The sequence below is a fragment of the Helicoverpa zea genome, chromosome 23, assembly GCF_022581195.2.
Source record: "Helicoverpa zea isolate HzStark_Cry1AcR chromosome 23, ilHelZeax1.1, whole genome shotgun sequence".
Taxonomy (NCBI): domain Eukaryota; kingdom Metazoa; phylum Arthropoda; class Insecta; order Lepidoptera; family Noctuidae; genus Helicoverpa; species Helicoverpa zea.
In genome coordinates, this window is record NC_061474.1 from 7,412,304 (window position 1) to 7,431,155 (window position 18,852).

Consider the following 18,852-nt stretch of genomic DNA (forward strand, 5'->3'; position numbering starts at 1 on the left):
ACTCTCCCTGGAGCACTCGGATATAATTATAGCCCCGCGGGGTTGCTACTCCCCGTCATCCGCCTCAGATGCCCTGCGGGGCATATTATTATATTATTCTAGATTTATTTCTGTCGCTACAAAAATTACGTCAACTAATTAAGACCTATTAAAGAACTAATCATATGCAATTATATACTCTTTTGTTTAGCAATATAGTGAAAAGCTATATAACGTGGTCAGAGCCATTAATTTATCTAGATGAGAAAAGTAGCGCGTGCTAATAGGAACCATGATTTTTATGGTTTTAATAGTGTTGTGTTTTGTGTTTGCAATATGGTCGTGGGTGAAACCACGGAGTGCGACGTTACCCCCTTTGTATCCTGGTTGTCTACCTCTCATAGGACATGCGTATAAAGTTATCGGAGACTCGAAACGTAAGTAGCCTAATATTTTATTTTTTAAGGTTTTCAAGGCATTTTTATTCAGTATTTCATAATCTTTTTTGTATTTATAAATTCAATTATAGTATCAAGAATTCGCAAAAAATTGTACCTACTTGGTGAAAAGTATAGACGATTCTTTTCAATCAATCCTGTTAATATTATAAATCCGTATTGTATGAACGGTAACTGTATTTTTGTTAATATTTAAATTAAATTACTGAACCAATTTGATAAAACTTGTTAAAATTTTGCCTGCCTGTAATCACATAAAAATAACATACAGGCTGTCTTTTATCCAACTGCTAGAAGAAGTTTCCTCGGGTCGCAGGTGAAACCGCGCACTAACGCTTCTAAATAACAATAACTTAATTATCGGTCAGGTAGATTAATTGTTTATTACTAGCTGACCCGCACTTCAGACAATCTAGTTATGTACAGTCAAGTTTAATTTATATATTTTTTTATACCATAAGAACCTCTTCATATGGTATGACTGATTTCGTGATTCGATGGCAAAGATAAATACTCGTTCATTTTTATATGCATAGTTTATCCAATGTTACATAATAACCAATTATTTTAAATTTAATCTTACGTGTATGTATTGCGGCTAAGAAGTTAATACAAGGTGTTGATTTGCATTTGTGCCATAGTTCAGGAGGAGGACATACAATACGTAAATAATCGATTGGAATTACAGTAGATTGGAAATAACTAATATGCACTGCTTTTTTTTGTCATTGTAATGTCGTGGTATTTCCGAAGTAATCCAATTTCTTGAATGAAATTTATGAGTGATCGTTGCGTATGCTTTGTGTTTGCGTTTGTGTGAGGGTGCAGCACGGTTTTAACGCCAGTAACATACGCGCCAAGTTTAAATAAGGCTGGATGACATTTACGAAATTCCGAAAAAAAATGAAAGAAAAAAAATTACGTACCAATTTTTTTATTGATTTGGGTCGAGAATCATTAGCATAATTACCTCCTTGAATATGGCACGGATGCAAATCAACAGCTTGTATAATAGTTTGATTTAAAACTGATTTCCAAAAAGTGCCGATTTTAAATACCTACATTTTTTAAATTTTCTTCTGATATCCTTTTATATTTGTACACTAGCTGTTGCCCGCGACTTAGTCTGCGTGGGCAATGTAGAATTGTCAAAATACTATTTATCCGGTAGGTGTATTGTGTGTAGGTATATGTATGTGTGGCCATTTATCATCATCATCATCCCCCTGCTCTTATCCCAATTGTATTTGAGGTCGTTATTATGTTTTCTCCTTCCATACTCTTCTATCTGCCATCGTCTCTCATGTGTGACCATTTATATTTAAGTAAATGAAAGAAGTAAAGTTTGTGACGTTGTGGAAATCTCTGGACCTAGTCAATCGAATTGGAAAATGATTACATAATAATTTGGCGTAAGTAATTCTTACAGGATACAAAGGTCTGATAAAGCTATCATTTGCACATTTTCTGCAGCAACTGCGACTTATCAGAAGCCAGAAAGTCTGTCAAACAGTCTTACCATGGATAACGTGGTTTCCAGTTCACTGGGTTGAGGAGATCATAAAGGTAGTCACTCCCAGTAAAATATTGGTACTCAAACAGATTCGGTTTGACTGGAAGCCAACAGCCACAAAATTGGGGAATAGCTGGGTGGATGATGACATAGTCATCAGGCAGGCGCATAATTTCACTACAGGGGGAAACACTTGAGGATTTTCTGTGCACTCACTCACTATGTTAAGTTGGGAATCCACCGAAATGTCTGAATCAGTTCACGAATAAGCCAATATCTGTGAGAGTCCAATTCATATGTTCAAACGTGAAGCCTGCAGTTTTTTTTTTTTCAAAATGTGCGCTCGCAATTTGTCACTTCTTGGTGGAGCCAGCAGATCAGAAGAAACATTAGGCTGTGCACACACTAATAATAATATAGCTTCTTCAGTATTGATGTAGAAAGATTCGACAGCGGGCTATAGTAGCTTAGTTAATATAACTAAAACAATCTTGTTGATCCTTCAAATATAGTTAGAGAAGCGGGTGTGCGTGTTGACCACTAAGAGTTGGTAAATACGTGATGAAGACGACCAAGTCCCCGCGACCAAAACGAATTCAATACTATTCTAATTTGTTCATGTACCATAAAACTCAAGTGAAAAAAACTCAAAAACGTTTATTCAAATTAGGCTGATAAATCAGCACTTTTCGAATGTCAAAAACAAAAGGCAGCCGCCAAAACGCCCTTCAACACTTCCTATGTTTTTTTGTGAAGGTGGAGAAAATGATTACCAAAGGCCTGGACATTTGCAGCACGTTGCATGGCAACCTGGAAAGTTACGTAATTCTCAGCCATCAGTTTGATTTGTTCATTAGAGAATGCAGTCTTCTGTCAGTGGCAATGTGATTGCACTGGTTCCGTTATTGGTGCAGCGTGAGGGAGTGTTAAGCTTTGGCCCTAGTGGGCCTCACTGGGGTTTGCTGAATCTCCTAAAGGGGCGCGTGAAATAACGCACATCGCTGACACGGGCCTGTTAGACACGGGTCCCCTAGGAGCTGGATGGTCGACGACCCACTCAAAACTCATCGCCCACGCCTATGATGGCCGGGAGTTGTCTCTCGACACCCAGCTCTCGTGGTGTCTTGCCGCAGTGGCTGAGATGAGAGGTGGGAATTTTTAGTCGTTCCGCCCACCTCATTCTTTGTCATCTCATTTCTTCTCACCCCAGACCATGGCTTAAACCAGGGCCGGGTACGATAGTTCGCACAGTCCACACAGTGGTGACAGCCGGGCGCCAACTCCATGAGATCAGAGTTGGGAATATATGTTTTCAAAAAAATAATAGTACATTTAGCGAAAACACGTTTCATAGCAGTTTTGTCGTTGTAACTGAATTATATCAATGATGTAAACGTAGGTATATCGGGTGTGTCGTTCATAATCACATTAAATGAAATGCGTTAATATACTGGTTATTATATATCGATTAACACAAAGGTAAAAGAAAAATACGTAAAAATAAAAAAATGAATTTTTCAAACAAAGTAAATAGAATAAAAATGTGATAAAATTAGAACACCATATAAAAGTCAGTCATTACAAACAACTGAAATTCTCCCTTGAAAACTGACAGCTGTCAACTGATCAAAACATTCGATACTCCTAACTTTATCTCTGCTTTACACCATGATGTTGTAAATTATAAAAACGAAAAATTACTCCTGTGGATAAAATTACTCCACTGACTGGATTAGGTTATTTTTTTACAATTCGCCATTTAATATCATAAAGTATATGCGATTTGATTTAATGTGATTATGAATGACACACCCTGAATAAAAGGTGTTTATTTAGACTTAGCTCGGGTCTGATTGTGACTGTTCATAATCGTGAACAGTGTATTTGTGATCAGAAGTTGAAAGTACCTAAGCATGTCTCTGGTATGCGACGCGTAATTTGTACGTTTTCAGGGACGAAAAAGCATTTTACGTGCGTATGGTATTAAATCGAATAAACTCTCATTTCTTTAATGTGCACTTTTTGTCTAGGCTTGTTTCTAAAGCTACAGAAACTTAACTCTCGCTTAGCAGCGCTTGCGAGAGACATATCTTTCTCCTTTCTTTAAGCGCTACATGTTTTGCACCACACAAAAAATATTTAAGGTCTACTTAATATTACTCATTTAACGTAAGTTCCTTTTAAGCCTCCACATTAATGGAAGATAAGCTAAAATAAAACCCCAGCTCAATTTCTTTATGAAAAAATGCACAACTCCATCTATGACTTTAAATGATAATTGTTCCGCTAATATCTTTCCACCTTGCTGCTTTGTCAAATTTGTTGTATTTTATGTACCATAGATGGAGCCACTTTGACCGTGGCTGAATAATTTTTCCCCTTTTAACCGGAATAAAAAGTAGCCTATATGTTAATCCAGGGTATCACCTATCTACATACCAAATTTCAATCAAATCTGTCCAGCTGTTTTTGCGTGATTGAATAACAAACATACATCCATACATTCTCACAAACATTCACGTTTATAATATATGTAGGATGTAGGATGTAGGATGTAGGATGTAGGATGTAGGATGTAGGATGTAGGATGTAGGATGTAGGATGTAGGATGTAGGATATGTAGGATGTAGGATGTAGGAATATGTAGGAATATATGTAGGATGTAGGATGTAGGAAACGTAGGAATGTAGGATAGGATGTAGGATGTAGGATTTTAATCTTCATTTTTAAATTACAGACATGTGGGAGTTTGAAAAAAAAGTGTACGATTTCGTTGCAAAAAACAAGCAGATTATAGAATTCCGTTTTGGAACTCATCCGTTATTTGGTAAGTACCTATCTTTGGCTAGTTACTGCATGACAATAATCCTTTATAAGACTTTAGACATGAATATGTGTTGCATTTTGATACCTTTTTTGTTTTAAATTAAATACCTATTCCCCCGTACATTGCAGACGAAACTATCGGTCGGTAGTTGGCCTTGACTGATTTACTTTGAAGATAATTGTAAATTCAACCAAAATTTTTTCGGTCTGTTACCAACCGGATACCTGATCATTGTAATGTGTACTAAGTTTGCATCTACACGGAACAAGTAACTTGCGAATGTTAAGGCACATGCGCAGGTTACATACATTTAAAAAACGTGCGGGTCCAGCGACTCGCGCATGTACGTACCTAAGCAAAATACCCACCCGCGTGCTCTTGTCAACTGCGCAAGTTAGCTTGCTCCAGCTACTTGCACTGTGTAGATGCACCCTAACATTTATCTGCATAAAGAATAATCGCGATCAAATTATCGGCCGACTAAAATTTGCAGATTGCGATTGTTTTTTTTTATGAAGAGCTAGTTTGTTTTGTTAATATGGATATGTCACAGTAAAATTATAAATACCATTACACAGAATCTATCATCTGGCGAAATGTGCTTAGATTGCAATCTATCGAAGTGAAACACAGATAAACTTAAGTATAGTCTTCAATGTATTGACTTATACTCATCATAATCTAAGTAGGTACCTATTAATTATAATCATTGTTTCAGTAATAACAGATCCGGACGACGGCCTGATAGTAGCAAACCACTGTTTAGAGAAACCATTCTTTTATGGCTTTTTTGAAGAGATATATGACAGGGGCCTTGTTACAGCAAGAGGTAAATAATTTTATCATCCCGATTTTGCAATCATCAGTTAACTTTTATCTGAGGATAGCGGTTCCTATAATCAAAAAAAGCTATCAAACATATTCTTCTGAAGAAAGTTATAGCGATTGAAAAATCGTTCCTTACACCTGTAGATAATAACACAAATATTATAATGAGAAAAATCGTCATAACAAGACGGTCACCCATCCACGGAACGACCGCATCAAGTGTTGCTTAACCTTACTTTTTATCTGGGAGCGTTACGTAGTTCCCTCTCGATACAAGTGAAACAGCTAGTCAGTAGTAATTATAACTCAGGTTTTACATATTTTTTTTCGGTTGGATAATACCAAGACAAATGAAGTGATAAGTACTAGTAATAAGCAACACTATTATTCTATGATCCTGTCACGCATGACTTCAACCCATTAAAGGTATTACGGTCTAAACAAGAAGCTACTATAATTGACAACACTTTTAGAACTCCGTATCAAAAGAGGTACAAGAAACGGAACTATTAGATCACTTTGTTTTCCGCCTAAACGTATGTCACGACATATCGCAAGCAAATAAAAGAAGTCCTCATCAATTCTTTATACATGTCCAAATCCCTAGTGTAGTCGTAGAACCTGTAATAGACCTATTTTGTATTACATGCAGTAGTAACAATAGGTATGGTTTCAGGGCTAAAAATATTGGGCATTCAATATTTATTTTAAAACGCAACAAAGATTGAGATCGGGGGCCCGTGATGTCACTTTTATGTAAAGTACTTAAAAATGACGTAATACAAAATTCCATCATGTTGTAATGTTTGTAAGAGAAATGAAAAAATATGTGTCCACCATTTCAGGGTTATCTAAAAGACGAACTAATTCTTCTTTTTCTTTACCTATGCGTATTGTTCTCATTTCAGCAAACTGGAAATCTCACCGCAAGCTACTGAACCCAGCGTTCAACCTGCAAGTGCTGCAGTCATTTGTCGGCGCATTCTGTAAAGAGGCAAAACTACTCGTTTCTGCTCTCTCCTCGGAGGCAGGGAAGGGCCCTTTTAATATTCAGCCATACCTGATCACCAATTTCTTAGGAACTGCGTGCCGTGAGTACATCTATCTATACAAACAAAATGCGTATACATTTTCGAGAGGGTGATTGACATTTAGGCAAGTCTGGGAGAACCGCAAAATCTCCAGCGAAACTCCTTGTCTTAGAATCGTGGACTAACCTGCAAATATCATGGTGGCAAAGACGGCAGACCGTTGAGTCAAGGATTAAGTCACAGTAGACCTTACCATAACATTGGCAAATTATGTTTGTTGCTAAGACCCGACCTTGTAAAAAATATTCACCCAGACACAACATCATCTAACGTTCATTTTGTAGGAACCACATTTGGACCCAACTTCGATGAGATAAGTGAGGCTCTAGAAAACTATGCTCACGCAACAGATGAAATATTTCTGCTTTTCATACAAAGAGTACAAAATGTCTGGTTACATTTAACGTACATCTATAAATGGACATCGGCAAGCAAACGATTTGGTGAGCTTGGCAACATCGTGAAAGGGATAACTAGCTCGGTAATTATGTCTCCATTTGCAAATAATGAAACAATCGTGTGAATTTACGACAGGTAGAAAGAAATTAATTTAAAAAAAGGTTTAATTTGATGTGACACAAAAGAAATGGTTCATTGTTATAGTGATTTATACTTGGAAAAAATATTTTTATTGTATAGTTATGACAGATTGACACGGAGTGTTTAGTTAGATAAAAAAGCAGATGAATGGATGGACTTAAATTTTTTTAATTATTTCAGATGCCATTTTGATTGCTATAATTATAAGCTGATTTTCGCAGGTAATCACAAATCGCAAAACGGAATTAAAATCAATGAAGGATTTAGACAAAGATGAGAATGAAGATCCTGATACAGGTAAATTCAACTATTTCCAGACATTATTTATTCATCCATAGACAAACCATGTAGCTTGTAACAGGTCTTTACAGAATTCGTAAATGAAATTATGTCAATGTTTCAGATAACTTTGTGCCTCTGTTGGATCGAATGCTGGACTTGGCTGATAAACAAGATGCCTTCGATGATGATGAGATGAGGGAACATTTGGATACCATAGTAGCAGCTGCTTACGATACAAGTGCTACAGCTTTGACATTCATTTTGGTACTGATTGGATCGCATCCTGATGTACAGGAACGAATGGTTCAAGAGTACGTATATTAAGAATACTCAGAAACTAACTTCGATACCTATTTAAAAAAAACTGAAGCTAGTAAAACTCTACAAAGACATTATAGACTTGATACAGATAGAAAACTTATCTTGCGTGTAGTAACTTGGGTGTTGCTCCTCTGAAACACTTTTTGGAGTATGAAAATTGACAAAATGCCATATTGGAGTATTTTGTGAACTCACCAAAGCTTTTGATTGCGTCCATCACCATACATTTTTAACCAAATAAACCTAATACGGAACCGAAAAGAAAGCTCCTAATGTTTTAGGTTCTTATTTATAAATAAAAGGTTTCTATGCAAATTTAATGATGGTGCATGCAATATCATCAGGTCTTCCATTTTTAATTTGTCTGAAAGTACTGCTCTTACATTAAATATTTGTTAATCACGAAATGTTCTCTACTAGAACTTTGTAGTGTGGTGTATCTATTCTAAGGCTTGCTAGTTATTACCGCGTTTAAGATTTTACCGGAACTTTATTTTACAGGATTAAAGAAGTATTTGATGATCCAGAAAGAGATGTGACCAGACACGATCTACCAAAGCTCGTGTATATGGAAGCAGTGATAAAGGAGGCTTTGAGGTTATATCCCCCAGTACCAAGAATCGCTAGGACTTCTTCTACAGACGTCAAACTAAGTGAGTATGCTTTATTATCAGCTGGTATTATTTCATCAATAAAGTTTTTCGTTGCATATTAATTTCCACTTGCAGTACCTATACTTTAGTTGCCAAATTTCAAATCTTAATCATCACTGCTTAGACTTTTCTCAACTACATAGGCTACGTTGGAATCGGCCAGATTTAAAATCTTATATGAAAGTTTATAAATAATGGATTTTGATCAACCTTGGCGGTATTACACACCAGAATAGCAATGGGCTACATACTTTTTATTCGAGACCGTTAAGTAGTTCCCTCTGAAGGAAGATAAAACAGCTGGTGAAATCTAATTTCTTATACACCCCATTTACGTTGTTATACAACTTCACATTCAATTCTATTTTTTTCCATTTTCAGAGAAATATACCCTGCCAGCTAACTGTACGTACTTGATATCAGTTTACGGTCTTCATCGTCATCCTGTCTGGGGGCCGGATAAGGACCAGTTCATACCGGAGCGGTGGCTGGACCCGGCGCGGTTGCCTAAGAACCCTTTCTTTTTCGCTGGCTTCAGCTTGGGGAAACGGAATTGTATAGGTAACTATTCATTTTTGTATGTGTTCTGGAAAATATTCTCTGATGTCTGATTTGATGAGTAGACTATTATTCAACTATAGATAGCTATAGTTATCCCCAACTTCAATGGCAACTCGCAACTAACTTTCGAACAAACAAACGCCTGTTGCCTGATATGGCACTACGTTAGAGATGGCACGATGTTTAGTAGGACTATACTCATGGTATTTAGAAAATACGTAGTTATGTTTTCGCTTCAATAATTTCTTCAAAGTAATGAATGGCCACTGTCGATTATACATGGAATTTTTAGGACATATATCCTTTCCGATAATAATTTAGCATTTCTTTCTTTACAGGTCGATTATATGGCATAATGGCGCTGAAAACGACTCTAGTGTATATCTTACGAAAATATCGTGTGCACGGTGATGTTAACAAGTTAGAGACAAAATGTGACCTGCTCATGAAACCTGAGTCTGGGCATGACATGAGTATAGAATTAAGAGTATGATAACGAAAATTATTATACTTCATTAAGAGTACCCGCAAATAAATTGCCAACTAATCAGTCGGCCGAGTCCTGGCCCAATATTTAATATATTTTTTTTTTAAGTCGTGAATTAAGGCAAAGTTTTTAGTCAGTCTAAAGGTCTTGACTGAATTCTGCAGTCGTCTTAATTATTCAGTCACTAAATGCAGACAAATGCAATCGCATTTAGGAATATAGGTTTCATGAAATCATTTAGAAACCTAATTAGACGACTGAATTCAGTCAAGTTAAATGAGCCCTAAATACTTGATCGTCATTATGTGCGTACTACCATTCGTTTCCGTACTGATTTTTGAACCCGAACAAACTGTCGGCCAACAGTGTGGGTGAAGAAGTGTGGGTATTCTTAGGTACCAATATGATTAGCGTTGATTCTTAGTACAATTTTATGTAATTGCCAGCAAGCAGAAATATTCTTTATCTATATTATTATATTAGTTTAAGATAATATGATAAGTAACTTATTGTTGAAAAACCTTTGTATGCCAAAAGGCAGAATGTACCTAAACTTAAGACATAAAAACTTATAAACTTATGTATGCAAGACATTCAATGAAAATAAAACTATTCTCTTTTCTAAATATTAGTTTTGACTTGTACCTACCATAATATTTAACATATCTGGCCTCCACCCATTGAACATCCTTGGCAGTCCTTACGCGTAGTCAAGCCAGACGCCAGTCTAACCAAGGAGTATTGGGTTCTAAAGCGCTGGTACTCAGCTGAATCCGGTTAGACTGGAAACCGACCTCAACATAGTTGGGAAAAAAGGCTCGGGAGATGATCTAGCCTCCACCCTCCCGAATGGACGAACTTTCCGAACCCGAATGAAAAGGGGCCAGTCATGATCGATTTATATACTTAGGTATAAGCAGTATTACGGCCAATTTTCATCGAATATAGTGTAGCGGCAGTAGCGGAGTAAACGAAAAGTACCTAATAAACATACACATTCACATACAGGTATTAGCGTGATCGAAGTACGAGAAAAGAAAATAAAATCTCTACGGCTATAAAATCTATCGACTATCGGCCTGGAAGCCATTATTATTATTACTGAGCAGTCAAGTTGGCCTAGAAACTAATCTTCATAACATTTTAAAAATAAAATGGCAAGTGTCAAGTGTCAAGAACAATTGTATTATTACACCTGAAAAAATACTCAGAACTTATTATTTTGTGTCACCATAAATAGATTTAAAGTTAAATCAATTGGACAGTTAGTTTTTCTTATCACTGCTAATAATAAATCAACTCAAGTGTGAGTCTTAGACGCTCACGAAGGATTCCGTAGGTACCAATATCTATAATGAACAAAAAAATATTATCATTATTTTTAATGCACATACATACTTACTATTTATAAAACATAAATATTTTGGAAAAGATAATGTATAAAGGCGATCTGTACCTAGGATTCACGTTTATTGTGAGGAAGCCCCTTCAAAGTATTTCATTTAACAAAATATAATTTTCATATCTACAACAGAAATACAGTGTTAATAGATAGATATATTCTTTATTATGCACACCAATTAAAAATCAACAAGAACAAACAAAAATTTTGAAGTTGGTGACACAATGGGCGGTCTTATCGCTGAAAGCGATTTCTTACAGACAACCTTTGTTAATTTCTTCCGTCTAACTATCCCGATCCATGAGATACATCCTGGTGAAAGACGGACAGTAAACACTTAGTAATTAAATAGATTCCAATTGACAAACCCGTTAAGCCAATCAATTTCTCAGATAACATAACAGTTATCATAAATAATTCCAAACCGAATTTAAATAGGCCCAAACGACATTCATAAAGGTTCAACTCGAAACCATAAGGCATTCTGAATTTAAACACGAATGACTATGTCCGCGTATATAAAGAAGATTGTCACTTACGTTTGCGCAGATCAACATTAGAATTTCAAAATGTCTGTGCTACTGTGTACTGTAATTTGTGTAGTGATTGTTTGGTGGTTTATGAAGCCGAGGGATAAGGGACCTCCGACTTATCCTTGGGCTTTTCCATTGATAGGACATCTTCCTCACATCATTGGAGATCGGACGTGTAAGTTTTTTTGTAATAGTTGTTTATAGGGTATCTGTATCTCAGTGGAACTTCTGTCTGGGATAAAATATAGCCTATTTTAAAAAGCGGTGAAAGGGGGACGTTTTTGGGGGTGCTGGTCAATGTAATTTGACGTGACAAAGTGCTTATTTAATAAGCTTTTCAATATATGAATTTGGCTTTAACTTTGATAGAATAGTAAAATATTTTTTCAAATCAGTTTAGTAGTTTCAGTGCCTGAAGGGTACAAACAGAACACAACAATCCCCTTAATAATATACCTACGTGTAGATTTCAGGAACGCATAAAAAATCATGTACCCTCAAAAATTCCCTTATTAATATGAATGTAGATTTCAGGAAAAAATGAAAAATCATATACTTACCTTTCATGTGTAAACATAAATGGTACACAACACATTTCTGAAAAATAATAATCGCTTCATGATGCAGTTTTATAAAAGTTAAAAGTTAGCTTTATAAAAGTTTTAAAAGGACTTAATTATAGGCCATCAATATAGTAACTGATTAATAACTGCATTGATTGAATAGGTGTGCCAAGCCTCTGTCATTAAAAACTGTAATTAAATAGACAGAAAATACCGCTTTTTTCATTAATATTGTCCTGACTTTTATTACAAGACTTATCTTTGAACTAGCTTTCGCCCACGGCTTCGCCCGCGGAGAGTTCGGTTACCTATATCGCGTTTCCAAGAGAATTCTTCAAAAGTCCGGGATATGTTCTTTCTCAAGGTCAACTGTGACTCTCTAAAATCAGTTCAGTGGTTTAGACGTGAAAGCGTAACAGATAGACAGACAGACAGAATTACTTTCGCATTTATAATATTAGTAGGGATTGTCTTGCCTAAGCTTAACCATTGTTTATAATGGTAAATAAACAGTTTTTTTTTTCTATGAATTGTACCTAATGAAACTGCATTCCTCTTTACAATCTGTGTAAGAAAATAGTTTCATAATTTTTAATTGTGTTATTTTTTTAATTACTTGCGTCATACTAAGGTTGAGGAAGAAAATAAATCATGATTTAATTGGTTTTCCGTTAGCACCTAGGCATAGGTAATAAGTTAGATTTTCAGTAAAAAAAATACGAAAAAGTTTCAGAAGATTATATTTAGTCATAAAGACCTGAGTATTTATAGTACATGTCATTTGGAATCATTAATTTTTCCTACTTTATACATTAATGTGGTCGTATGGATCCTAATTCCCCTTTCAAGAACAAACTACTGTACGGATTTACGTGAAACTTGGCAATATCTAGGTAAGCATGTTTCTTCAGTTTTATATATCAATGAAGGCTACTTTTGTCTGATTAAGGGTCGTATTACTCAGGAAAAACCGCTGGCGGAAGCCAGTTGAAGATTCTTATACTTTTTACATTTGACTTCATAACTACCTAGCTAATTTAGTTTTCCAATTTTACGAGCAAAAAAAATTCACATCGTTGGGAAATATTGCGTCTTCAGTATAACCTATCTAATTTGACTTTTTGCTAGTTTTTTGACAAAATTACTAGTTTTTAGACATATCGTTTATGACTGTAATTTGAGTCGTTATCAATAATTTTGGCACTGTGTAATAACGATAAGTGGTAGTTTACTCTTGTAATTTAGATTTTTTCTTGCCACCATCAATCTTGAGTTTTTATTTGCGTTATTTATATTTCGCTTTTAGATAAATATGAAACTAGAAAAACACCTAAGTATGGCTAAATTGAGCTTTAAACATTTTATTCACTGATAACAACGTCGTTTGTCGGTGAAAAATCACTAGTCTACAAATTATTTTATTTTTTGTTACGAAAGGTAAAATAAATAATTTCTTATAGAAAATTTGATGAGTAATCGAAGTCCAGAGCATAAAGTTACACTAGCACGTCGGAATTTAAAGATATGCCAGTCTGTCCCGTAGTGCCTGAGATTAGAGCATTCAAACAAAGTTTTCACCTTTATAATATTAGTATTCCAATATATAACCGAATTCTCAAAAAGACGATGTTCTCGGGTGATTCCAATCAAAATCAAATGACATGTTGATTAATAAGTTAACTATTATATAATGAGCACATTTTGAAATTCCAGATCTGGCGGGATTTCTCAAAACTTTAAACAGTTATTGTGTGGAGAAAGGTGACGTTATAAGGATGTGGTTTGGAACGCATACGTTTTATAGTAAGTTATCAAATTATATTTCGTAGTGAAATAATGGCGTCCAGAACGTAAAACGTAAATTTTCCATATTATTGTGAACAAGCATTTGCGCAGACACAGGTGCACTCTCTGTTCCTTCACTATCATAGCCCGATGGAACGGTAATCTGACACGACTGAAAGGAATCAGATCAGAGACCAGTCCTAAACAATATGGACACCAAAATTCCTTAAAATCGATTCATTCGTTTTGGCGTCAAAGCAGGACAAACAAACAGATAGACAGAATTACTTTGGTATAATAATAGGTCTTGTAACTAAGTATTTTCCTGAACATCACGTTTACTTAATTTTGTATTAATTTTCAGTTGTAACGGATCCGGACGACAGCATATTAATAGCCAATACTTGTTTGAATAAATCATACTTCTATGATTTCGCCAAAAATTTTTTGGGCACCGGACTGATCACTGCTGATGGTATGCTAAGTTACACAATATTCTTCTTCTTCTTTTTCTTAGCGTTTATCCCGTCTTGTGACGGGGTCCGCTTTCCGTATCTTCTTCTTCCACTCGCTCTATCCTCTATAAGTTACACAATATTAATATTAGCAAAATATAGGTATTACCTTTTTTTTTAACGATATCGGAAATCAGCAAATGACCCCTCCCGCTGTGGGTTAGCAGCGGTGAGGGAGTGTCAGACTCTTACTGACTAAAAACCGTCGTGTTCCATCATAGGCTTTTTATGTACCAGGGTCGCGGTATCTCTTTCGAACAACCCGCAGCCCCGGCAATATATGCTTGGCATTTACCATAGTATAAAACAGTATGAAATTGTAGCACAAAATACAGACCCATCAAAAAATCATATTATTATTTTCAGCTTCATTGTGGAAAGCACACCGCAAACTATTAAATCCAGCGTTCAACCAACAAGTACTAAACACGTTCCTGGACGAAATAAATGGTCAAGCGCGAAGTCTTGTTGCGCTGTTAGATACTGAAGTCGATAAAAAGCCGATTGATGTCCGTAGTCACTTCGTGAACTTCACTTTGAAAACTGTTAGCCGTAAGTATCCAGAACAACTAATCAGTTTCAAAAATTGTGTTTCAAAATTAGTTTCAAAAGTGCGGGGCTACCGTGCAGACGATGTCCCACCTAATCGCATGTCCACTGTGCCCTGAAACTTGCTCGCGGCAGGACCTAATGAGCGCATCCGGCCGTGCTCTCGCTGTGGCGGCATATTGGGCTGACATAGTGTAGTCTCAATATATGACACGAAAGAAGAAGTTTCAAAAATTCACGAGCAATTTCCAAGCTCACAAAAGATGGATTTTTTATTATTACAAAGGCTTCTGAGCTAAATTACGGCTACTGGGACTGCCCTCGATAAAAAGATCAGCCAACTGCGCAGGTCATATAATAGAGTATAATCATTTTCGCAGACACAGGTACGCTCTCATTTCCCTCACTCCTAAGGTCAGATGGAATGGCAATCCAACACGACCACAGAGAGATCAGGCCCAGGACGAACATTTACTTACCCTCCGAGACGTACGGGTGAAAGTGTAACGCACCGGCTTCCCTCCGCTGCTTTGCGATTATAACCCACAATGCAATTTCAAACCCTAGAATAGAATCCAGGAACGCGTGTACAGCAATCGCACTTTGCGATCACTATACCAACGAAACAACCAATACAGTACATTTTTATCCATCATCATCATCTCGCAAGCCTTTTCCCAACTATTCGGGGTCGGCTTCCATTTTTGTCTACGGATATCAGGAGTATTCCAAAAAGGCTTTCATCCTTACCTCATTGTCATATTAATCAATTATATGTTACAGGCACTTCACTAGGACTCGATGTTAAAGACCAGAATGTAATCGATACAGATTATGCAGAAGCATTCGAAGAATATGTAGCCACCCTTGTAGAGAGAGTGCAATCAGGATGGATGCATTTGTCCTATGCATTCAATTTCAGCTCTTTGAAGCGTAAGCAAGATGCATTGATTAAGAAAATGAAGAGTATCATTGATCCTGTAAGTATTTCCTTTGAATACGTAGATCTTACTTATCATCAGCCTAGCCCTTTATTAACTACTAGCTTCTGCCAGCGGTTTCACCCGCATCCCGTGGGAACCTCTGCACGAACCCGGATAAAAAGCCTATAGCCTTCCTCGATAAATGGGCTATCAAACATCGAAAGAATTGTTCAAATCGGACCAACAGTTCCTGAGATTAGCGCGTTCAAACAAACAAACAAACTCTTCAGCTTTATAATTTTAGTATAGATGTTGGGGTCGGCTTCCAGTTTAATCTAATCGAGTACAGCTGAATTTTACGTGGAGCGACTGCCTACTTGTCTTCTTCTACCCAGTTACTCGGGCAACCCAATTCCCCTATGTGAGACTGGTTGTCACCCTTTTTGACTTTTGACTACCCGTTTTATCGATTTCCATGTGCGGCGATTACTTAGCTGCAAGACTACACACAAATTAAAAAGATTACATCATTTTGTTTTGTTTCAGATTATCGTAAAACGAAAATCAGATTTGAAAATGATAAATAGGTCAAATGCTGATAATAATAACACCATACCAGGTAAATAAATAAAATTAATATAATACACACTGAATAACAACAAATATCTTTGTATAATTATACTTTTACTTACAATTCAATGAGCATCTTTTTCTATTTCTTAGGTGCACTCAAAAAAACATTAAACATCCTTTTCCAATCTTAAATTTTAACTTAATAGGGTAAATTTTACACGATTCTTAATTGATCGCAATTTAATTGATCTTCTAGGCTGCTTATAGGAATTGTAGGCAATAACGAATTTCATAGATTTCAATGGCACCAAAACAAAAACTCAATTTCCAGATAGATTCAAACCAGTCCTGGATCAAATGCTGAACTTGGCTGAGGAACAGAATGCCTTTACAAACGAAGATATAAGGGCACATTTAGACACCTTTGTAGCAGCTTCATACGACACCAGTTCTTCGGCTATGACTTTCATGTTAGTCGTAATTGGTTCCAACGAAGACATACAAGAGAAAATTTACAAAGAGTAAGTTCATTATTATTTTCATTCTCGGCAGGGCCAATTGTCGGCCATAGTGGCTGTTCTCTCTAAAGAAATCAGCCAGCTGCGCAAGACATTATAGCGCTTAAGCATTTGCGCAGACACAGGTGTACTAAATATTCCTTCACTCTCATAGCCCGATGGGACGGCGATCCGACACGACCGGAGAGAGTTCAGACGCAGGGTCGAGAGGATGAACATAGCTCTGTGTATCACTATGTATTATGTCATATTGAGTAAATGGTATATTATGTTTCAGGCTTGAAAGAGAGCATGTAAATAAGGACGAAGATATAACAAAAGATGTTTTACCAAAGCTCGTATATTTGGAGGCAGTGGTCAAAGAAACATTGAGGCTGTATTCTCCTGTCCCTGTCATACTGAGGAAGTTAGACAAGAATGTTAGAATAAGTAAGTAACTATTTTTTCACATCAATATATTATTTGAATAACTTGGAAATTGATCGACGATAAAGAACGATAAAGGAGATAAATTGTTAAGACTTTCCTAATAGCATCTGTGGACTAAATTAACTTAGCAATAGACCACATAGTAAGTTGGTAAGTTCGATTCCCGCAGAAATCAAACATTTAAGTACAAGACCGTTTGATTCAGCCTAGATGTTCCTATGTATAGTTTTTATATTGAAAGTATTATATATTTAAGTATGTTTATCAGTTGTCTTGTGCCCACAGCCCTCTCTCTTAATTGGAAGATGAAATTGAGTAAATGCGTAAAGAGCATATTAAAAGGACGATGTATATAATCTACCTAAATATCTAACTATAATCTACCTACATTTAATCAAGCCAAATGCAGAATTTTGAAAATTATATTACCTTTCAGAAAACTACACACTAGAAGCTGGCAACACTTGCGTAATAGGGTTGCAAGGGATCAACAACCATACCATGTGGGGCCCAGACGTGGACCAGTTCAAACCGGAGCGGTGGCTGGACCCAGCTACATTGCCGAAGAACCCTAACGCTTTTATGGCCTTTGGTGCTGGAAGGCGAAACTGCATTGGTAGGTATTTCGTTTGATTGTTGATATTTGAACAGCAAATCCTAAACAAACCGTTACTAGGCAACGGAAGTCATTGCCCAGCAGTAGGATAGGTTTCGTGGGTGACTCGTTCGTCGATTTGTACCTGAATTTTACATGGAGCAACTGCCTTATCTGACCTCCCCAACCCAGTCTTTCGGGCAACCCGATACTCCTTAGTGAAACTGGCAAGCGTAAAATTATATGTATAGAGGTGGTATCTTCCAACAAATATTCCGAAAATACTCAATCGTCCATGCTTAAGTTGTTGATAGATTATACCTGCCGAGTTTCCGTTAAACACTTATTGAGGAACATACATCCAAACAACAAATTACTTGCACATTCAAAATACCACTAGGATTATTTATCTAAAATTAAATCTAACTGAGCCCATATTTATTTCAGGTAAACTATACAGCATGATGGTTATCAAGACAACTCTAGCACACATTTTACGACGATACCGCGTGTCAAGTGACATAAGCAAGTTGCAGGCTGAATTCGACGTAGTACTCAAACCTATCGCTGGACACCTCATTGGACTAACTCTAAGAAATTAGACAAATAATTAAGAACTTTATTCCTAGAGTACGAAGGCTCAAAATGCATAGATGTTAAACAGTATTTAATTTATTACCAATGTATGGATTCTTTTTTATTTGAATTCTAATTAGTAATGTTATTTTTGTTTTATTAATTGCGTCGGTCTTCCCCAGAATTACTTTACAAAATGCACCAGTTTCGATAGTCTCAAATAGCCTATCAGGAACTTATCTGTCAGATAAACTAACTTTAACATCATCACAAAATCGTAAGCAGCCTTTATCTGGCAGATAGCATTACCTATCGGATAACAAACTGTTACTTTCAGGTAACTAGTGAAAA

General features: G+C 36.3%; 2 protein-coding genes across 2 annotated transcripts; both read left to right on the top strand.

Annotated features, from left to right (window-relative positions):
* The first annotated feature begins 239 nt into the window (after positions 1-239).
* Positions 240-10,166, top strand: LOC124641874 (cytochrome P450 4C1-like). The gene is made up of 10 exons (XM_047180124.1): positions 240-416; positions 4,688-4,777; positions 5,496-5,606; positions 6,514-6,696; positions 6,981-7,177; positions 7,458-7,533; positions 7,640-7,829; positions 8,341-8,492; positions 8,874-9,053; positions 9,392-10,166. The coding sequence occupies exons 1-10, from the start codon at positions 272-274 to the stop codon at positions 9,544-9,546; spliced, it is 1,479 nt and encodes a 492-aa protein (XP_047036080.1). The 5' UTR covers positions 240-271; the 3' UTR covers positions 9,547-10,166.
* A 1,298-nt stretch (positions 10,167-11,464) lies between these two features.
* On the top strand, positions 11,465-18,635 carry LOC124641875 (cytochrome P450 4V2-like). The gene is made up of 10 exons (XM_047180125.1): positions 11,465-11,650; positions 13,752-13,841; positions 14,188-14,298; positions 14,705-14,890; positions 15,671-15,867; positions 16,357-16,429; positions 16,715-16,904; positions 17,179-17,330; positions 17,767-17,946; positions 18,373-18,635. The coding sequence occupies exons 1-10, from the start codon at positions 11,512-11,514 to the stop codon at positions 18,525-18,527; spliced, it is 1,473 nt and encodes a 490-aa protein (XP_047036081.1). The 5' UTR covers positions 11,465-11,511; the 3' UTR covers positions 18,528-18,635.
* Positions 18,636-18,852: the final 217 nt, after the last annotated feature.